Source organism: Labeo rohita, chromosome 17 (genome assembly GCF_022985175.1).
Source record: "Labeo rohita strain BAU-BD-2019 chromosome 17, IGBB_LRoh.1.0, whole genome shotgun sequence".
NCBI classification, from domain to species: Eukaryota; Metazoa; Chordata; class Actinopteri; order Cypriniformes; family Cyprinidae; genus Labeo; species Labeo rohita.
The window spans coordinates 6,949,619-6,970,814 of NC_066885.1; the positions used below are offsets into that span (position 1 = coordinate 6,949,619).

The 21,196-nt window shown below is 38.6% G+C and overlaps 2 protein-coding genes across 2 annotated transcripts in view; both read right to left on the minus strand.

Annotated features, from left to right (window-relative positions):
* kiaa0586 (KIAA0586 ortholog) overlaps positions 1-21,196 on the minus strand; it is a 161,136-nt gene that overhangs the window by 129,072 nt on the left and 10,868 nt on the right. Inside the window, 1 exon segment of the mRNA XM_051133094.1 lies at positions 18,451-18,577. Within this exon segment, the coding sequence (XP_050989051.1) occupies positions 18,451-18,577 (127 nt within the window).
* On the minus strand, positions 10,733-13,572 carry irf2bpl (interferon regulatory factor 2 binding protein-like). The gene has a single exon (XM_051133095.1). It carries the CDS (start codon positions 13,418-13,420, stop codon positions 11,438-11,440), a length of 1,983 nt encoding a protein of 660 aa, XP_050989052.1. The 5' UTR covers positions 13,421-13,572; the 3' UTR covers positions 10,733-11,437.

A 21,196-nucleotide genomic window follows, 5' to 3' on the forward strand; every position in this document is an offset into this window, starting at 1 on the left:
TTCAGCTGTTGAGACGGGTTGTATTAAATATTAATGCTATTTCAGAACATAACTGCATGTTTCCCATTCTTGACATGTCGGCAGAAGGGAAAAAGACTATTATTATAGGGTGAAACAGTACAAATTAAAACCTTTTTAGGTGAAATTCACATTTCACACCAAAATCAAAGGATTATAACTTTGCCTAGAGAAAATTAAGTCTGGTATTTGGGACAATTAGGAACTTTGTACATTTTTTTCATGACACTTAAAGGAACAGTTTCCCCAAAAGTGAACATTTGCTGAAAATGTAGTCACTCAGGCCATCCAAAATGTGACTGAGTTCATCTAGATCATCAGAACAGATTTGGATAAAGTTAACATTACATCACTTACTTACCAATGGATTCTCTGCAGTGAATGGGTTCCGTCAGAATCCAAACAGCTGATAAAAATATTACATAAACCACAGTACCTCCAGTCAAAAAGCTGCATGTTTGTAAGTCCTCTATCCATAATATTGCATTCTCCAGTGAAAAGGTCTTCTACTTTGAATCGGCACCCATTCACTGCAGAGGATCCATTAGTGAACAAGTTATGTAATGCTAAATTTCTCTAAAGCCTAAAGAAAATGAAGTCTCTTTTGGGACAATTAGAAATTTTGTACATTATTTTCATGACTATTAAAGAAATAGTTCACCCAAATATGAAAATTTGCTGAAAATGTGACTGAGGTCATCTAAATCATCAGAACAGATTTAGAGAAATTTAACATTACATCACTTGTAATGTTCTAATGTATTATAAACAACAGAGCTAATGTGCATTATGCATTATATCAAATGACTGCAGAGGGCGCCAATGGCCTGACGATTGTTTTTACACTTTACTGCTACAATCTAATCCACTTTACTAGAGTCTAATCAGTGTTTAATATCGCTCAACAATATTTAATTCAAATGTCCACTTAATCTTTAATATGTGGCCATTTCTTTACGAAAAGCTACACCCACTGTAATTTTTAGACTGTACAACAAAACGTGTAAACTCAGAGTGAGGGTTTAAAGGGATCCTATTATGCTCTTTTACAAAGTCTTGATTTTGTTTTGAGGGTGTACTAGATCATGCTTTCATGTTTGGTGGTTTGAAAAACACATTATTTTTAACGTAATTTACATTATTACAATACGTTTCTCCCAGCCTGTTACATATGGCTCGATTAGTTCCGGGTTTAATGAAAGGCCCACCTTCTGAAAAAACAAAATGTGTTGTGATTGGTTAGCTGTCCCACTGCGTTGCGACTGACGAACAGCTTATACGGTATTTCAGTACTGCCACACCCCTTGTCAAAGAAACAAGTTCCGTGTACAACTGTTAGTGCTAGAGCTAGATTAAAGTGATTCTTACATTTTAAATATGGATATTTTTCTTACAAAAACACATCGATTCATTACAGGAGGCCTTTATTAACCCCCCGGAGCAGTGTGAGGCACTTTTTATTATGGATGGATGCATATTATTGGACTTGTTTTGGACTGATGAGGAGAAACACCCGTCTATGCCGTTCTAAAGCTTGGAAGTGCCAGGATAAATTTTAATATAACTCCGATTGTATTCGTCTGAAAGAAGGAAGTCATATACACCTAGGATGCATGGAGGGTGAGTAAATAATATGCTACAGTAGTGTTGGGTCCTATCATCAGCCTGCGAGATCCCCAATACATGATATTATCATGCTAATGTATTTAATTATTTACATACTTAGTTGCATTGCCCAAAACCAGCTCTAGCATAAGGCTGTACGCATGTAAACAACACGCATTAATATAATTAAATCACATATATTAAACCTGCATCGCATATGTTTATTGAATTGTATCGTAGCGTTTGTGAATTCTTAATAGCATTATGCTTTATTATGATTTTTAAATGGGTTTAACATGTGGAATGCGCCACTTCCAGTACACGGGTAAAATGCAATCAAGGATTTTTTAAAATCTAATACTCGAATAGAATCGAGTAATCGTTGTAGCCCTACCTTTAACCACATTTTCCCTCAAAAAATATAAAAACAGCTCAATTGTGTGATGTATGATCTAACATGACAGTGTAATTTCTGATTACTCGCACACTGATCTGATCACACTTGCTGATCAAACCAAACGGAAAAGGTCAAAGTCTGCTCAACTCAACGCAGAACAAATATCAACATGCTCACAAAATCATTTGAAACAAATGAGCTGCTTTCATACAGTACCATACACGGCTTATTGATTCTAGAAAAGGCTAAATCTATCTCGGAAATAGAGGATGTGTTTGTTGACATGATTGTAACAAACAGCTCAGAAAGCCTCGGTTGATCAGTCTTACTCATTTCCTAATGAAAGCAGATGATACCACTCGGAGTGTGATGATGGGCTGGGGTTGGTTTTTTTTACTCAGAGGAACACCTGATTAGATCTGGAATAATAGTTCAAAGGCCTGAGTGATGGGAAAGCAAGAGTGCTAAAAGTTAAAGACCATAGTCAAATAAATGACATCACCTTTAAAGGGCCCTCCAATTAGACCCCTTCAGTGGGCAAACCACACCCATTGTCCTTTTTTGCAGCTGCATCTGAGACAGATGACAACCTTTGGTTTCACCACAAGGTCGCTGGGAAGGTTTTCATTACATGGGAGTTTCGCTGCTATTAATACTGATGGTTTTGGTCCAGTGAGATCATCTGCGTTTGTTGGTACATGATCAAGGCAACAGGCAGACAGATACTAATGCAGACGCAGAATCCTGATCCCTTAACAGCTCTGTGAAAGCATGCACTTTCAAATTTAGGACAAGACAAGGTTGAGTGACTGAGAAGAAAGGGCAAACGAAAGAACAGGACACAATAAAAGCCCTGAAAAAAAGCAATTAAACGTGAAAAAAGTGTGTTTTGTTTGTGGGGGGGCAGTTATTACAATATCCTGTTATTAAAAAATAAATAAAATATATACATTGGAAAAAAAAAAAAAAATAAAAATAAATAGTAATATATAAGATTCTATTAAATATAAAAAAATTAAAAATCTAAAATAAAAAATTCATTTTTATAAGTTATTGCAATATCCTTTAATGTAAAAAACTATAAAAAGAAATAAATTAAAATTAATAAAGTATAAAAACATTTTTTAAAGAAAAACTATTTGTTCATTTTTTTTGTCAGAGCAACTTTTCATAAGGCTTTATTAATGAATATCAAACCTGAAAGGTATAAAAAAAAATTAAAAACGACAATAAAAAACTCTATTAATAATTCATAATTTATTAATAATATTAACATAATATTAAACATTAAAAAGAGAAAAATAGCAGTTATTGCAATATCCTTTAATGTAAAAAAAAAAAATCAATACCTATAAAAATATGTATTATAATAAATTAAATAAAAATAAATAAATAAATAAAAATTAATACTTATAAAAAAGACTATTAAAATAAAACAAATAAAGTCTAAAAAAATAGTGCTTTATTAATGAATATCAAAGCTGAAAAATAATTCAGAAAAAATGTATAAACAACAATAAAAATACAAAAAACTTTAATATTAATATAATATTAAACGTGAAAAGTGGGGGGTAAACAGCAGTTATTGCAATATCCTGTGATGTAAAAATGAATATGTATAAAAAATATTGTATTAAAACAAATAAAAAAGTATAAAACAATAAAAAAAAGTTAGCATTTATTGTCAGAGCACCTTTCCATGGTGCTTTATTAATGAATATCAAAGCTAAAATATAAAAAACAAATAAAAACAATATAAAAATAAAAAACAACGGTATTACTAATTTATAATTTATAAATAATATTAATATAATATTAAATGTGAAAAGTGGAAATAACAGCAGCTATTGCAATATCCTGTAATGTAAAAATAATAACAATAATAAAAATATATATAAATAAAAACACCAACAGTATTAATAATTTATAATTTATTAATAATATTAATATTATATTAAATGTGAAAAGGGGAAACAACAGCAGATATTGTAATATCCTGTAATGTAAAAAATAAATTAAAATATTAAAAATTGTATTCAAATAAATAAAATAAAAATATATAAATATTTATAAAATAAAAAACAGTTTTTATCATGTAGTGTCAGAGCACCTTTCCACGGTGCTTTATTAATGAATATGAAAGCTGAAAAAGGATTAAAAAATAAATAAAAACCACAAAAAATAAAAAACAACAACAGTATTAATTTTAATAATATTATTATTATAACCATAATCTTCAAAGTCCCTTGACACCCAACCAATACATTAAAGCCAAGCCAAAGGAAAACAGGTTGTTGTTGTTGTTGTTGTTATTATGATGATGATAAATAAATTCAACTATTTTTTTTAAACATTGATGTCTCATATCATACTGCTGCTGCAACAATATAATAAAACACACTTCAGCTATGAATTACACCTAAGAACAGCCCCTTAACCAAGGAAAAACCTCTATAATGTATGGCCTCATGTGGCTTACTGCTTTAATAAACAACAGAGCACTTATACAACATACAGCCCTCTGAGTACAGTGGATGGTGACCAGATTGTAGAGACTGTGTGTGTGAATGTGTAAGGGGGGGAAGGGCCCCCGATGGAAGATGGATGACAGAACAAGCCGCTGACTGAACTCGCTGCACTGTGAAAGCCTAAGAAACCTGAGACCGCTCTGTGTTAGCAGAGCTCCAGTCTAAAATGGCTGCCAGTCGTGTAAACAACCCATAGAATGAAAGGGGGCTACATTTCTCCAGCGAGGCGGCCAAGTGCCTCACAGCCCGTGGGTTACAAATTAACCCTTTCCTTCCAACCAGCCAGTGCGTCCGCAAAGTAAAAACAAAGGAAGGAATGTTTAGCACTCAGTGGTTTGCGATGGAGGTCAAAAAATATGTGTCATTTAATGCAGTGTGGTTATTTAAATGCATAAAACCTAGTCAAGAGTCGAAAGATACAAAAATTGCACTCCGGCAGGTATTCAGCGGGTTCTCAGTTCAACACTTTAGATCAATCAAGTGAAACCATCCTTGAACAATCCAGCCTGCGAGCTTTTCAAGACGGACGGAGTCTCCATGGTGCCCTATAGTCCATTTTCATGTGCTCAGAAACAATCCCCTGCCCCCAAACTAGCCCCCCACCCCGCTACTTCTCCGGCGGGAATCTACAGGAAGCTGTAACAGGCTCTGGCCCTCAAGGAGGGACTGGCCTTGAAATGCAAATTGGAATTCCATCCGAAAATTGATGTCCTTTACAAGCTAATGAAAAACATCTGAAACGCTGCCAAAACGGCCCCCTGTTTTACAACCCACATGCCATTAGTCAAGGGTAGACCGGAGCTGCGTCCGTTCCGTCAGCCGTATGTTCCTTATACAAGGAATTGTTCAAAATAGGTTTATGAAATAACAGCTTCACAAAAGTGTAAATTTACAAAGAAAATCAAAACCGATAGTGAGAACTGATAGATAACGCATTAAGTCGTATTAACAATAACATGCTATTCGAAAATGTGCTAGAGAAGAAAAAAAGCAGCTAAACGACAGAGTAGGAGTGAAAAGCAGGAGAAAATCAATTCCCCCTCTGCGCCTTTAATATCTGCAGAAAGAGGGGGGAAGCACACGCCCGCTGTAGCCCGCAGCTTATTTGCGAGGCAGGAATGGAATGTCTGAGATTGCATACATTATGTGCCAAAGAGGCCCTGGGCTATGGAAGATAGTGCTGACATCACCGTCTATAAATGGCTGTGCTTGGAGGCACAGTGAATGAAAACAAAATGGGAATAACCCTTTTGCACATATCCCCCCACCTCCGTTTGCGCTAAATAACAAGCACAACCGGAGAGAGTTAAATGCCATATCACAGCGAGGAACGCATTTACGCGATGGGGGAAGAATACACGGTTGAATGGTTAAAATAGTTTTGCATATAGTGGTTTAATATGCACAGACGCTATAAGCCATTCGGCAGGTTGATTCCTCTATCGTGACGCTTTTAAAAAAATATATAATTTGTTTGTCTGGATGGGACTAACAGGAAACCGGTTAGAAAAGATCATAATTTTTTAATGCAATATAAATAAATGGATCCAATGTGTTAAAACACAAGCAACATAGAAACTTAATTTCTAACGCAGTATGAACAGACAAAACGGCGAACAATATATCGATAATTATGACAGATCTTCATGTCTGTATTGTGCAACAATAAGTCGTCATCCACTGGATGCTTTAAAAACATTACTTTGTTTTATAACACTGAAGCAACCAATGAAATTAGTTTGGGATAGGACTATCAGGAAACCTGTTAGGAAACAGTTATTATTCTGGATAATGATGGGGGAAAAATAAACGGTTGACTGGTTAAAATACTTTTGCATATACTAGTTTAATATGCACAGACACTATAAGCCATTTGGCAAGTTGATTCCTCTATTGTGGCGCTTAAAAAAAAAAAATAGTTTGTTTGTTTGGGTGAGACTTAAAGGAGGACCAGTTAGAAAAAGATCATAATTTTAATGCAGTAAGGTAAAACGCAAGCAACATAGAAATGTAACTTCTAAAGCATGACAGAACTTAATTTCTGTATTGTGCAACACTAAATCATTCTCTATTGGATGCTTTGAAAACATTAATTTGTTTATAACACTGAAGCAACCAATGAAATTAGTTTGGGCCAGGACTATCAGGAAACCTGTTAGGAAACAGTTATTATTCTGGATAATGATGGGGGGGGGGAATAAATGGTTGACTGGTTAAAATACTTTTGCATATACTAGTTTAATATGTACAGATGCTATAAGCCATTTGGCAGGTTGATTCCTCTATTGTGGCACTTTAAAAAAAAAAAATATTTGTTTGGGCCAGGACTATCAGGAAACCTGTTAGGAAACAGTTATTATTCTGGATTATAATGGGGGGAAATACACAGCTGAATGGTTAAAATACTTTTTTAGTAACATAGAAACTTCACTTCTAAAGCAGTATGAACAGACACAAAACAGCAAACAATATATCGATAATTACGATGAAAGAGTAGCGACAGATCTTCATTTCTGTATTGTGCAACAGTAAGTCATCCTCCACTGGATGCTTTAAAAACATAACTTTGCTTGTTTACAACATTGATGCAACCAATCAAATGTGACCCTGGACCACAAAACAACTCTTAAGTAGCACGGATATATTTGCAGCAATAGCCAAAAAATACACTGTTCGAGTCAATATGATCAATTTTTCTTTTATGCCAAAAATCATTAGGATATTAAGTAAATTGTAGAAGTAGATATTTAGTAAATTTTCCACCATAAATATATCAAAACTTAATTTTTAATTAGTAAGATGCTTTGCTAAGAAGTATATTTGGACAAATTTAAAGGTGATTTTCTCTCTCTCTCTCTCTCTATATATATATATATATTTTTTTTTTTTTTTTTGCACACTCAGATTCCAGATTTTCAAATAGTTCTTGGCCAAATATTATCCTTTCTTAACAAAGCCTACACCATCAGAAAGCTTATTTATTCAGCTTTCAGATGATGTTTTTTTTTTTTTTTATTACTTACTCTTATGACTAGTTTTGTGGTCCAGGGTTACAAATTTGTTTGAGGAAGGACCATCAGGAAACCTGTTAGGAAACAGTTATTATTCTGGATAATAATGCAACAAAAATACAATTCTAAAAACATAGGGAAAAAAAAAACTTAGAAAGCACGTAGCAATCAATATGCAAAGCTGCGATGAAACAATACATTTTCTTGTTGTAAAGTACATTCAGGTCTAACAGATTAGCAAAAAAAAAAAAAAAAAAAAAAAACTGGCTGTCAATTGGATTTTGAGATTTCACAACAACAGTAACAAAATGTTAAAAATGAAATTCATACATCTGAAAGCTGAATATATACGTTTTACATTTATGTATGGTTTGTTAGGATAGGACAATATTGAGGGTGCAAAAAAAAAAAAAAAAAATATTGAGAAAATCGCCTTTAAAGTTGTCCAAATGAAGTTCTTGGCAAAGCATATTAATCAAAAATTAAGTTTTGATATATTTATGGTAGGAAATTTACAAAATATCGTAATGGAACATGATCTTTACTTAATTTCCTAATGATTTTCGTCATAAAAGAAAAATCGATAATGTTGACCCATACAATGCATTGTTGGCTATTGCTACAAATATACCCGTTCTACTCATGCCACTTATGGTTTAGGATCACATGTTTGACATTCTGAGTTCCATTCGCAAGAAAACACAACCATATCAACAAGAACATTTTTTTAAAAAAGCATTTCTATAAGCACTGGCGTGCAGACAGGCAAATGCCGGCACACGCAGGGTTAACGCTGAACCTCTCCGCTCTTTGTGTCCGCACATTCCTGAATAAATGATGTTTTGAACAAGGCTGTTACCATGGGCAACTGTGCACGATGGCACTGCAGCGTAACCTTTGGAGTGGCTGTATTTTTATCCGCTGGAAACTTCTCCCTTCAAGGGAGGGAGGGAGAGAGAAAAGTGTGTGTGTGTGTTATGGGGATGAAGGGAATTGGAGGAGGGGAAGAAGCCGCTGGCTTCCCTGGCTAGCGAAGGGTGGACAGACTGCAGTGATTTTACAATGCGACCAAAAACAAGCGTTCTGAAACAGACGAGCGGTCACATTAGAAAATTAATATTAATTCTGAGATGCACAATGGAAATACATCAGAGCATCAATAAAAATACATTGTAACAATGCATACAAATGTATATCTAGCAAAATAAATGTAGTGATTAAATTTAGTGTTTACCTTGACATCATTGCTAAAAAAACACAGCCATTCAAAATGATCACACGCTACGCGATATCTTAAATATTTATACATTTGCAACGATTAGGAAGCCAATACAGACTCTTCTCCTCATCTTTCAGCTGTCTGTGTCCTAAAGCATTCCATGAAAAGGTGCAGAATTTAACACACACACTCAAGACACCACAGTAGCGCGTGTGTAGTAAACAGGAAGTGAGACCCCCGCCTTCTCTAATGGGTGGGGTTGGCGTATCTGTTTATTTTTTTTCTTTGTATGTGCACGGAAACTTGAAACCCAGGTGATTACAGAGAGAGCCAAGGGCACCTCAAACCCAAGTCTGTTTTAGCATGACAATAGAAGCCCACTCCATCCTGAACCAGACACCACACCTTTGATTCCTCACAGACGGAGCAGCAGCGACAATATCACTGCAATGCACCACAAAGCACGACAACGAAACTCTACACTGGGTTCAGATGGATTATGGATGTACTATAGAAAATAGAACCAAATAGTCTTTCTAATCTATTGTGCTCTCATGAGCCATTGCAGTATGTGGAAATTATTTAGGCCAGGAAAACTTTGCATGATTCAATTTATGACTGTGCATCTATATATATTTTTACAAACCCCTAGCGTGCCTAAAATCATGTTTAGAATCACATTTAAGAAAAACATACCTTTAAATATTGAGAAAGGTGATGCATATAGTAAGTTATGTATTTTATAATTGTATGTTGCAATTTAATATATCAATTTAAATGAAAATTCATTAACGTACTTTAAACATTACTTAAAATCCTGGAATGCTGATAAAGAAAGTGTTGCACGTGGCCTTTCTATATTAAAAGTAACACTTGCTTAGTGCAAAACTGTTCTAGCTCCCGCTTAAATTATTCCGACCTACAGGATGTGCACCACAGGCCTCCACAGAATTCAAGCACAGAGCCCACTTCAGTTAGATAGCTTGGCATGTGCATTGTTCTCTGACCTTAACGTCCCCCCTGTTATTTGGTCTGGATGCTCTTGCATGGCCGACTGCCATGAATGAATTGTGCCACCTTCTATTTGTCTGCGAAAGAGCATTAGTTTGAGTCATGGCAACAGCCACGCACCAACTGTTTTCCCTCGCTCCCGCAGCCAATGCAAGAGTACGACTGACAAGTCACATGACCAACCAGCTGAATTCTAAATGAGGAATACATCCCCAGGGCCATCTCAGGCATGTGCAAGCATTTTCCCTCTCCAGCTTTCCTGCCCGCACCAAAATACTCTGACACACGGAGAGAGGGAACAGCTAACAGCTCCTAAATTGAGGCATAACAGATTAAGACACAGTGTGCTGAGAGCAGGGTAATTGTGCGCTATTTTAACGCCTCCTGCATATGCAGTAAAACAGCTTCTATCGGGAGCCATTAATGGAACTTGTTGCTAAGGGAGTAACGAAAAACGCCACATGTTAAACAAGCACTGCACCTACCCCATGTGACACCCATCAGGGAGTGCTGAATGGATGTTTCATGCCTTGTGGCTGCATCAGACGTCTGACTTTTTAGGTCAGCGTAGCAGAACTACATCTGTCTGGAGCAAAAACAATGACATGAATGCAAAAGACACTGACAAAGCAATGAAACGGATACGCTTAGTGCGATACTCGATCCACTGTTGCACTTAACAACGGAGGAAAATGCTTAGCTGAGTGCTCTATATTTTCTAAATAACCTAAAAATAAAAACTAGCATTGCAATGTGATTGGAAAAAGAATTATTTGGCTCCTAATTTAATGAAAATAATGAACTACTAGAAAACATGCATATGTTTTAGCTTAATAAACCAACTATAATGTAAAGAAATTTAAAATCAAATCATTTCACATTAAAGTAGAATCCTAATACCCAAGACATGTCTAACCTGAACAAATTAACACGCCACAAAGAGTTAATATCAATGAATTTATTACAATTTACTCAGCTCCAAGGCACGTTACAAGTCTTCTGTTACTACAGAAATATGTATAAACAAACAGAGCATTTCATTTTTCATTTACAGTATTTTTTGCTCTACTAAAGCATCCGTGCAACTTTAAAGCAAAAAGAGAGAATGAAAACACGTAATAAAATATATCTGTATTCTCAGACCACGGGATACAAATTAAAAATCGCTGTTTTAAAGATCATACTAAAAAAAAACAAAAAACAGACGGGATCAAGAAACAAAGAATGCCCTCTCTTAGACTCACTTCATTTGTTATACCTACCACAAAAAAGTGTATTCATTAATAACATTTTTTTTTTTGCTTGGGATTGTACATGTAGATGTGGAAAATAAGTATGAAATTGAATAGAAACGTTAACGTAAACCGTAAAAGTGCCGTAAAAAATGTTTCCACGCACACAGCCTCCTCCTTCGAGGAGGAAAACAAATGTCTCTGTACACTGGACTATTTCTGTAACTTCAATATTCACAACAAGTAGGCTGTCTCTCAAAACCGAGCGTGCTGCCCACTTAGACAGCATTTTTGGGCATTCGAATGCATGCCCACAAATGTTGTCTCGAGAGCCAGCACGCTAGGTTTTTTTAAAACACAACCTTAAATATACTCGCTTCACTTGTCTGTGATGCAGGAAGCATATATATTTATATTTAAGGGTCTCTTTCTTTCTTTACTTTCACATCCCCAGCTAAAATGGTCGCTATCTCGCCTTGCATGAAAGCCCAAGGCACGTTTGACCCTACCAGGGGACATTTCTCTCCGCTGGGGCAGTACACCTCTCCTGTGGCCCCCTGCGCTTTGATGCTTTCCCGGGAGCACGGGAAGCAGAATTTGTGGTTGGGAACTGACGGGCACTGGACGAAGTGTGTGTCTTCTAAACGTTCGTGGCAGATAGTACAACACAAAGGTCCGTTATTGGCCATGGGTGAGTCTGGAATGTTCTGAGGGTGCACCTGATCCATGCCCTGATGCGAACCCGATTGAGAAGGCGTCCCCGTCAGACTAATCTCCCCGTTCCTAGAGGCCAAGCGCCGCTGTCCGGAGACCGAGGCGGGGGAGACCGGGCTGCTACTGTTGTGTCGGGTGGATGTGGTAGAGTGCACCGAGTTGCTGTCCTTTGGTGAGTGCGCGTTACCCAAAGTGTCTGCGACCGACATGAGTGCAGCCATGGGGGACTGTCCGTTCTGGGGGGCCGATTCGGGTGGGGTGGCTCGGCTGGAATGCACCGACCCCAGGGGCGGAGGTCCGCCGTGAGAGGCTGCGAACGAGCCGGACGCCATGGTCAGCTTGAGCGCCTCGCTTTGACTCGCCATCCACTGCTGTCTCTGCTGCTCGCCCTCCGCCGAGTCCGGCTCCGGGGAGGCTTTGCGTTTGCGCACGCCAGTCCTGAGCGCGCTGCCTGACGCCACGGCCCGGGGCATGTTGACCAGCGCCGAAGGCAGCAGAGGGCAGCTGGCGTCGATGTAAGGCTGGGGCAGCATTTCGCCCCCGAGCCCCTCCTTAAAGAAACGCACAGACTCCGGGAGCAAATCGCCCAGGAGCCTCCAGTCACCGGAGCCGTGCTTTTTCTCATATTCCAGATATTTAAAGCCAGAGGAAAGCCCTCTGCCAAAGTCTTTCATGCAGTCCTGGTACATCTGTTTAGCCACACCGGACGCACTGGAAAACACATTACCAGATCCACTGGGGTACTCAATAAAGATTTTTAGTTCATAGTCCATGCCGGGCTTGGAAATGGCATCAAAAGCAAACACCCTACCTAGAAGGGAATGATCTTTCTTGAACCTCACATCAAACGGAGTGCAATTGGAAAGTGTGATCAGCGTGTCCCTCACTATCTTGGGTTTGTTTGCCCAATCCTCTGCTCTGTTTCTCAAACTTTCACTAAGTTCAGCCAGAGCCTCTGCGTTACGCTGTTTCTCTTTTAGATCTCTCTCTTGGTCCGTGCTGGACACAGAACCGGGTCTTTTACCTTGCTCGGAAAGCGCAAGCGCCGGTCCGATGCTGGCCGGGGCTGGAGGGGCTCGTCCGGACAGGCTGTGCTGGGCTATGCTCGCCGCTGACGGTGGGCCGTTCAAGAGAGTCTGCGGGAGGAGGTTCGGCGGCACGCTCATCTGTCCCGACACTGCCACTAGCCCGTGATTCCGACGCGAGTTAGGGCTCTGTCGGTTCAGCTCTGGGGGTCCGTCGTCTGATTTGGGGAAGCCATTCGGTCCGCCGAGCCCGTTCGGCAGCCTGTGCGCTCCGATGCTGGAATAATCAAAGCGCGATCGCTCGGTTCCGAGCGCGTATCGGTCCAAGCCGGGCTGCTGTTGCTGCTGCTGCTGCTGTTGTTGTTTGGACGAGCCGTCCACATGGTTCATCTGCACCGACTCCTTCGCTGACATGCCCGCTTGTGCTTTCACCGCAGGCGGCGGCGCGGGACCCGGGGATCTCCCTTCCTGGAAGCCATGAGCCCGCTTCAGATGGCGCGCCGTCTCGATAACAAACTCGATCCGATCCGCGCCCTCGTAGTTCACGCAACCCCTGCACACGGGCTCCGTAAAATCCCAAATCATCGCCCACGGCATGCGCGGCAGGTCGCACAGATAACACGACTGTCTCCTCGACGAGGAGACCTGCGCCGAAGACATGTTGAGCTGCTCCTCTCGGATCCGTTATACGGTTACTAGGAGGCGAATGCGCCTCTTCTGCTTCTCGGAATGCCACCTGGCTGGGCCGGTGACGTCAGCACCACGTTCCGCAGTTCCTTTTTCTGTTACAAATGACAAGCCACTTGTTGCCATGCGAGTGCGCATGCGCTAACCACTCCCTAACAAATCTTCTGAATGGACCGAGAAACGCGCACCGCCACCATGTATGGCAAGCCGCATAAACATTTACGGTTTAAAACATACTAGTATCTATTTTTATGTCACGAGCACTTTTAGGTTCAATAGTGACTAGTATCTATTCAGTACTTATTTATTGCAATAGTGGCAAGCAACTATTCCACTTTTACTGGTAGACTTTTTGTTTAGCATCTATAGTTTTTAATAAATAAGCACTGAAATGTATCTAGGAAATAATCACTACAAACTAACAAATAGTTACTAGTAAATCTGGAATAGAGTGTTTTCATGATGCATCATCAATCGGCCATAATGTCCACACTGAACGTAAACAATGCCACTGAACCAAACAAACCTGCATATTTTGCTGATTATTGCTACTAATAATGGTCAATTACTGTCATGTTTTGGGCTGTACTATTTGGTCAAATCAAGGAGAAGTGTGCAAAAAACTGTCTGAGGAATAAAAGGTGTTTGTGGTTGGCCAAACTGTACTTTTTAAGACTTAGCAGCTTCCACATGTTTTTTCCATGGTTTAGACAGCATAAGTTACCAAAACAACGTATTCAGTAGTACATTAATTGTGCAACTCATGCTGTTGTTTACATCCACGTATCTACAATATGGCCGCGCATCCAGGTAACTGATCAAATCGTGATGTAAGTGCAAACCCTCTATAGACAACATGAATAGTTATATGAATACCTGAAAAACAGATTCCATACAAGTCAATGTCAAAAAAAAGAAGCAATTAAGCAATTAAAAAAGCAATTTCTTAGCAGTGAAAATAGTTACTTGTCACTATTGGGATAATGACTAGTACCAAAAGTTCTAAGTACTAGTTTCTAATGAATAAATATAAATTACTAATCTAACAGATATTCGCCATTACTGGAATGAATATTAGAATCAAATTAAATGTTACTAGTGAAATTGAAATTGGATATTAGATCACATACTAGTCATTAAAAACAGGTACTATTTATTTATGAATATACATTTTTTTTTATAAAAGTAATAAAAAAAAAACAAAAAAACATTTACGTTCAAGCTACTTGCCATAACTCGCTGGCGGTTTGCACTCAGAATATAAGAGAGTTGTGGGTGGAAAATCTGAGGTATTCATGTTTCTTCCAGAGCGTCTGTTCTTACTGCTTCTAAAATGTCCATAAGCTTGATATTCTGCAGTACTATTAATAATGCAAGATCATGTTATAAAAATGCTTACACCAGCAAAATGCATGTGTGATTTAAACTAAAAGTAAGCATGCTATGGACATATTTTAAACAAAAGACAATCTAGGGCATTTGAAATAACATCTATGCACCATGATGTTTACGTCTACAGCAGTTGTTCTGATATCATTAAGTGATTTAATAAATATGATTATTAAAGACTCATAACATCTAAGAGGTTTTTGCATATATGTCAGCCTCTGAATGTTTACCTTTAACTAAGGAAATTTCGCAACCCTGCCCCTAAAAGCCCCTTTCCCATAGTCTGTTTTCTGCTTAACAACACCCCGTAGACGACGAAAAAAAAAAAAAAAAAAAACTCATCCTGTTATACAACAACACGAGAGGGTGGAAAAACCGAGAGAAGGAAAAAAAAAGCAAGGGAGGTCTGGAGGAAAGCAGAAATGCCATTTATTGCAATCCCTGCATTCTGCTGGCACGGAAAGAAGCTGTGCTTTATCCGAGCAAAAACACATAACTACCAAGTAAGGCAGGAGCCAAATCTGAGGACGTGATTTTCTCCCTCCACTGAAAATTATATATACAGTGCATCAAGCATTAAAGAGCCTAAATTTGGATGTCAAAAGGATAACATATCCACTACTGATACAGTAGGCAGCTTCTAAAACAGTTTGCACAGTATTTGTGCTCTGTGCTTGTGACTCGGATGGTGTAAATGAGCCTGATGCAGTTGGTTTGTGCCCCAAATTAATGACACAAAGAAACAGTGTTTGTGCAAATTATCTTCAGCGCTGGAGCGAGTCACTTGACTTTAAAATGAAATCAGGTTTCACTTTGCAAACACGCAAACGTCCTTGTCTGTCACAAGGCCACATGTTAAAAAAAAACTTCAAAATATAAAGCACGAAAATATATAACTAACATTCTATGGGCCAAAAATTGGGAATCTTTTAGCAAGAATGTAGTCTAAATTTGCAGTGTGCCTGTAAAGGATATTTCACCCTCCTTCGCTTTCACTGAGGGATGTTTCGCTGTCCCTGTAGTCTTCTCATGAATACAGATCACCCTGAGGCTTGGCACTCTCTCTCTCCTACACACACACACACACACATACGCCTTGAACAGAACATCACCCACCCACCTACACACACACACTCAGAGCCACATACATGTGCAGACGCACACATTCTGCATGGAAAGTTTTCCACGTTCAGCTTTCCACCAGCTTATCGCAGGGGTTAACTCTCAGCTTCCGCTAAGTGGCTGGCGGGCTGCCAGAGTGAGGGATTCTGGGAAAAGGCGAGTCTTGCCAAGTACAAACTGCCAACATTAAGCAGGCCTGACAGCCTCTCTCCTCCTCCAAACCTGGCAGCCATTCAAAGTGCTCTTTCATTTGAGACGCTGGCGGGCGGCCAGATGCATGCAGATTTACTTTACCTATTCTCAGATGGAGCCGATAGAGACCGCCCCGCAGTTGCCATGGGAACCAGAGGCTGCTCGGAGACTTCCCAGAGCTGCTCGTGTGTGCACATCTTGTGTCGAACACTCGGTAACCTGCAGATGTATGACTTTCACTCTCCCTCGCTTGTTTTTTAGAAGAGGCCTTACTGTTACAGAGGAATATTGACTTGAAAAGAGAGAGAAAAATGCAGCTGCTGAACTGCCGGCGGCAGTAGTGAAAGCAAATTTACCATTTTAAAATGCTCTGTTTTCAAAAAACACTAATGCAAACTGCATTTCGGTCACAAAACCGTATAAATACTGAGCCAGGTTTACTGAAAATGACATACTCTTTTCACTCCTCTTACAAAATGCCAATACCATGGTGCTTTGACAAATGTATTTACTGATTACCATTTATTATTTATGTCAAAGACAGGTAGGTCTAGCATATAATATGTGACTCTGGACCACAAAACCTTAAGTAGCACAGGTAGCAATAGCCAAAAATACACTGTATGTGCTTCAAAATGATCAACTTTTCTTTTATGCTAAAAATCATTAGGATATTAAGTAAAGATTATGTTCCATGAAGATATTTTGTAAAGTGTCTACCGTAAATATATCACAACTTAATTTTTGATTAGAAATATGCATAGCTAAGAACTTCAATTTTAAAGGCGATTTTCTCAGTACCTCAGATTCCAGACTTTCAAATAGTTGTATCTTGACCAAATATTGTCCTATCCTAACAAGTCATACATCATTGGAAAGCTTATTTGTTCAGCTTATTGTTGTTTCAGATGATGTATGAAATCTCAATTTCTGGTTTTGTGGTCCAGGGTCACATATGCTAATATTTTAGAATATTTTTAGCTATACTTTTATTGGCACTAGGTACTCAACTGAACATAGCAGAAATAGCATAGCATCAGAAATAGCATAGCATCAGTACCAATCAGTTCTGTCAATTGGTAATGCACTTTTTTCTGAGTACTGAGTATCATGTAAAATGTAAATAAATATTAAAACATAAATACATCTTATTTTCCAGGATTATTTTGCAATAAATATCAGAATTCACTATCGATTGTTTTATTGTTTTTAAAAGAAGTCTCTTATGTTCACCAAGGCTGCATTTATTTGATCAAAAATACAGTAAAGCAATTTTGTTAAATATTATTAGAATTTAAAATAACTGTTTTCTATTTTAATATATTTTAATAGCCATTTATTACTGTGATGCAAAGCTGAATTTTCAGCATCACTACTCTAGTCCTCAGTGTCACATGATCCTTCAGAAATCATTCTAATATGTTGATTTGCTGCTCAAGAAACATTTATTATTATTATTCATGTTAAACAGTAGTGCAGCTTAATAGTTTTGTGAAAAACATGATACATTTTGTTTTGTTAAAAAATAGATTATTCCTTTTATTTGAACTCTTTACTGTCACTTTTGATCAATTTAATGCACCTTTACTGAAAAAAACAAGTATTAATTTTGTTTAAAACAAGAAATCAGCTGTTAAAAGCCTACTAATTCATGTACTATTGTATTTATGTAAATACTATTGCATTTCTCATTGAACATGTCCAAAAACACACCTCAAAAAGCCATGATACTTTTAGGTACTTTTTGCTAGTGTCAGCTGCAGACTGTCTTCTGTTTGCCCCATGACAGTTATATAAACTCCAGTTTGAATGATCTCGGTCCTCATGACAAATTTTCTTCAAGGAGGCCCGTATGAATTTGCAGACGTAGTGCAGAAAGCGTTCGGGAACGGGATCCAAAAACATGTTCGTATTATTGAGAACCTCCCTTGCTACATCACAGGCCAAGAACAAAGACATTCTGTGTTAACCACTAACATCAGCGCACTGCTTCTCATACTGTCGTTTTGACAAGTTGCGGTAAGCCTCTCGCACCAGGAGAGACACTGGGGCGAAACACGTGTGCGCTTGGTCCGTTTTTTAAGTGACACTTGCTTACGGAACATCAGGAGGGCGTATTTAAACGAAAAAGACAAGATGGCCTAACCGAGCGCCATAAATAAAACAAAAGCATTCCTCTGGCTGGGAAAAAGAAGTAGTTATGTAGGTCCACTACTATGGTTACACACTGTGTACGGCGAAACACGAAAGGCCGAGAGGGTTGTGTGCCTTCCTGTACTGAAAACAAGATCTATTATTACCTGGACCGCTCTGGTTGGCCGTTGTCGGCTGTTGCCATAGCGAACCTCTTTACCCCGACAGACTGCGAGGCGCATCTCTCGGGAGACCTCCGGTTATTAGGGCTCTGGTCCTGAAGTCTGCCATTTCCTGCAAAGAGAGAAGATATCGCAAGGATCAGCCCGGGCACCAGACACCTGCCGCAGTCAGCAGTCCAGCTCGTCGTTGCCAGAACACACACCGCTGCGGGCCTGCGACTCTAACAAGGCCCCGTGTGTTTCGGCTAGTCATCAATTCTGCAAGAAATCCAGCACGCCGTGCCAATAACCCGAACCGTAAATACGTGATGCGCGCCAGGCGTTTCTGAACACAAGCGAGCGGTTATTCTTTTCGCTATTCTTACAGTTTGTCAGCCCATGACTGTAAATGGAAAAAGTCAAATTGAGTACACGAAGGGGGGAAACCTCATATCGTGCAGATGTAAAATATCCCGGCGCTCTTTCCTGAGCCCTATTAGGAGGCCGGAGAGTGGAATGTTCTCCCTGCGGCACTGCGGAATGCAGACGAAAGGAAACAAAGCTATATAAATATGCAGGACAAGGATTTCTCAATCCTCCAAAAACAACAGTAGAGCTCCTGACCGTAATCATTTCCTTAAGGTCAAAAAGGCACCGCGAGGAGGGCCTCCTCCAACTGGAACAACAGCAGCGCTGCCATGCGGGCCTCCGGCGGGCCCCGGTGTCTGGCTAACGGGGAACATGAGGCCCTCAAGCTTCTCGAATACGGTTAAACGAGCAGCTAAAGTCTCATGGCTCGACGGCAAACAAAGCCTCCTGTATCGCAGACCCTCTGCGCCATGTTTCCTGTGAGAGAACGAGCAGACATGCAAAAACAATCATTCCTGGTAATGATTGCGAAAAAAGCTGTGCTGTAAAACGTCTGGTAATTCAACCCACATCAGCTCAGTATTAGACAAATATGAGACGTAAACCGGTTTAAAACAATATATTAATCCAGTCTTTACTGTTACATGATCCATTCTAATATGATGATTTGCTGCTCAAGAAACATTACCAATGGTAAAAATTCATGCTTCTTTTGGACAACTTTAAAGATGATTTTCTCTATATTTTGAATTTTTTGCACCCTCAGATTCCAGATTTTCAAATAGTTGTATCTCAGACAAATACTGTCCTATTCTAATAATACATCAACTGAAAGCTTATTTATTCAGCTTCCAGATTTCAAATTTCAAAAATTGACCCTTATGACTGGTTTTGTGTTCCAGGGTCACATATGGATTATAAGGATCACGTTTTAGGTGGAAACAATGGTTTTGAAGTTAAAAACACGTTAATCATGGATTTGTTTTTTACAAACCCTCAGCTTTTCGTTTCAGAAGATGTTAATTGATGGACTGGAGTGGTGTGGATTACTTATGGATTATTGTGATGCTTTTATCAGCTGTTTTTTGTACCCTCAGAATGCAGATTTTCAAATAGTTGTATCTCAGGCAAATATTGTCCTATCCTAACAAACCATACATCAATAGATAGCTTAATTATTCAGCTTTCAGAATTGTTATGACTTGTTTTGTGGAAAAGGGTCACAAATCTATTGCCATTAAACAGTTATTATTCTGGATAATGATGGAACAAAAGTACAATGCTAAAAACATAGAGAAAAAACTTATACAGCATATAGCGAAATCAATATGCAAAGCTGCAGTAAAACAAAACATTTTGTGGTTGTAATGTACATTTAAGTGTAATGGATGATCAAAAAAGGGGAAAAAAAAACGTAGGATGGGAACTACCGGCTGTCGATTGGATTTTGATATTTCAGATCAACAGTAATGAGACAGTTTGTGACCCTGGACCACAGAACGAGTCATAAGGGTCAATCTTATGAAATTGAGATTTATTTATTTATTTATTCATTCATCTGAAAGCTGAATAAATAAGCTTTTCACTGATGTATGGTTTGCTAGGAGAAGACAATATTTGAAAATCAGGAATCTGAGGGTGCAAAAAAAATCTAAATATTGAGAAAATCGCCTAAAGTTGTCCAAATGAAGTTTTTAGCAATGCATATTACTAATCAAAAATTAAGTTTTGGTATATTTACGGTAGGACATTTACAAAATATCTTCATGGAACATGATGTTAATATCGTAATGATTTTTGGCATAAAAGAAAAAAAACGTTAATTTTGACTCTTACAAATATACCCATGCTAGCTATGACTGGTTTTGTGTTCCAAGGTCACATTTTTTCCGAAAACAGTTTTCTCTGGTGAATTTGGTCAGCATTTATTCAAATCAGAAATCATTTGTATCATTATTATTGTCTGTACTGTCACTTTTGATGTATTTAATGCATATTTGCTAAATAAAAGTATAAAAAATCCATTTACATACAGAATGACTGAATGAAGGCCACAAAATGCTGTTATTGCACCCAAGAGAGACAAATTTCAATAAACATATATTACAACATGGAAAACAAATCAATAGCTTCATTAACCAGACTGTAGCAGTCATCATTTTTCTAGGCCATATTTTTTCCAAGTGCATTCTGGGTGTGTTTACTGTGACAGATGAAAACAACAGCTCCTGACAGGTCTATATACGGCGGTTGTCAGCGTTACGGCGCAGATTCCGATCCCCTTTCCCAGCTGCCGCGTGACGTCAAACCCACACGTGTCCACAGCTGCAAAACATCAGCTGTAATGTCGGGACCCGTGGCTGCACGGAGATCCATTCTGCTG

Coding starts and splice junctions, on each gene's coding strand:
- irf2bpl (XM_051133095.1), bottom strand. CDS start 13,420: ATGTCTTCGGCGCAGGTCTCCTCGTCGAGGAGACAGTCGTGTTATCTG.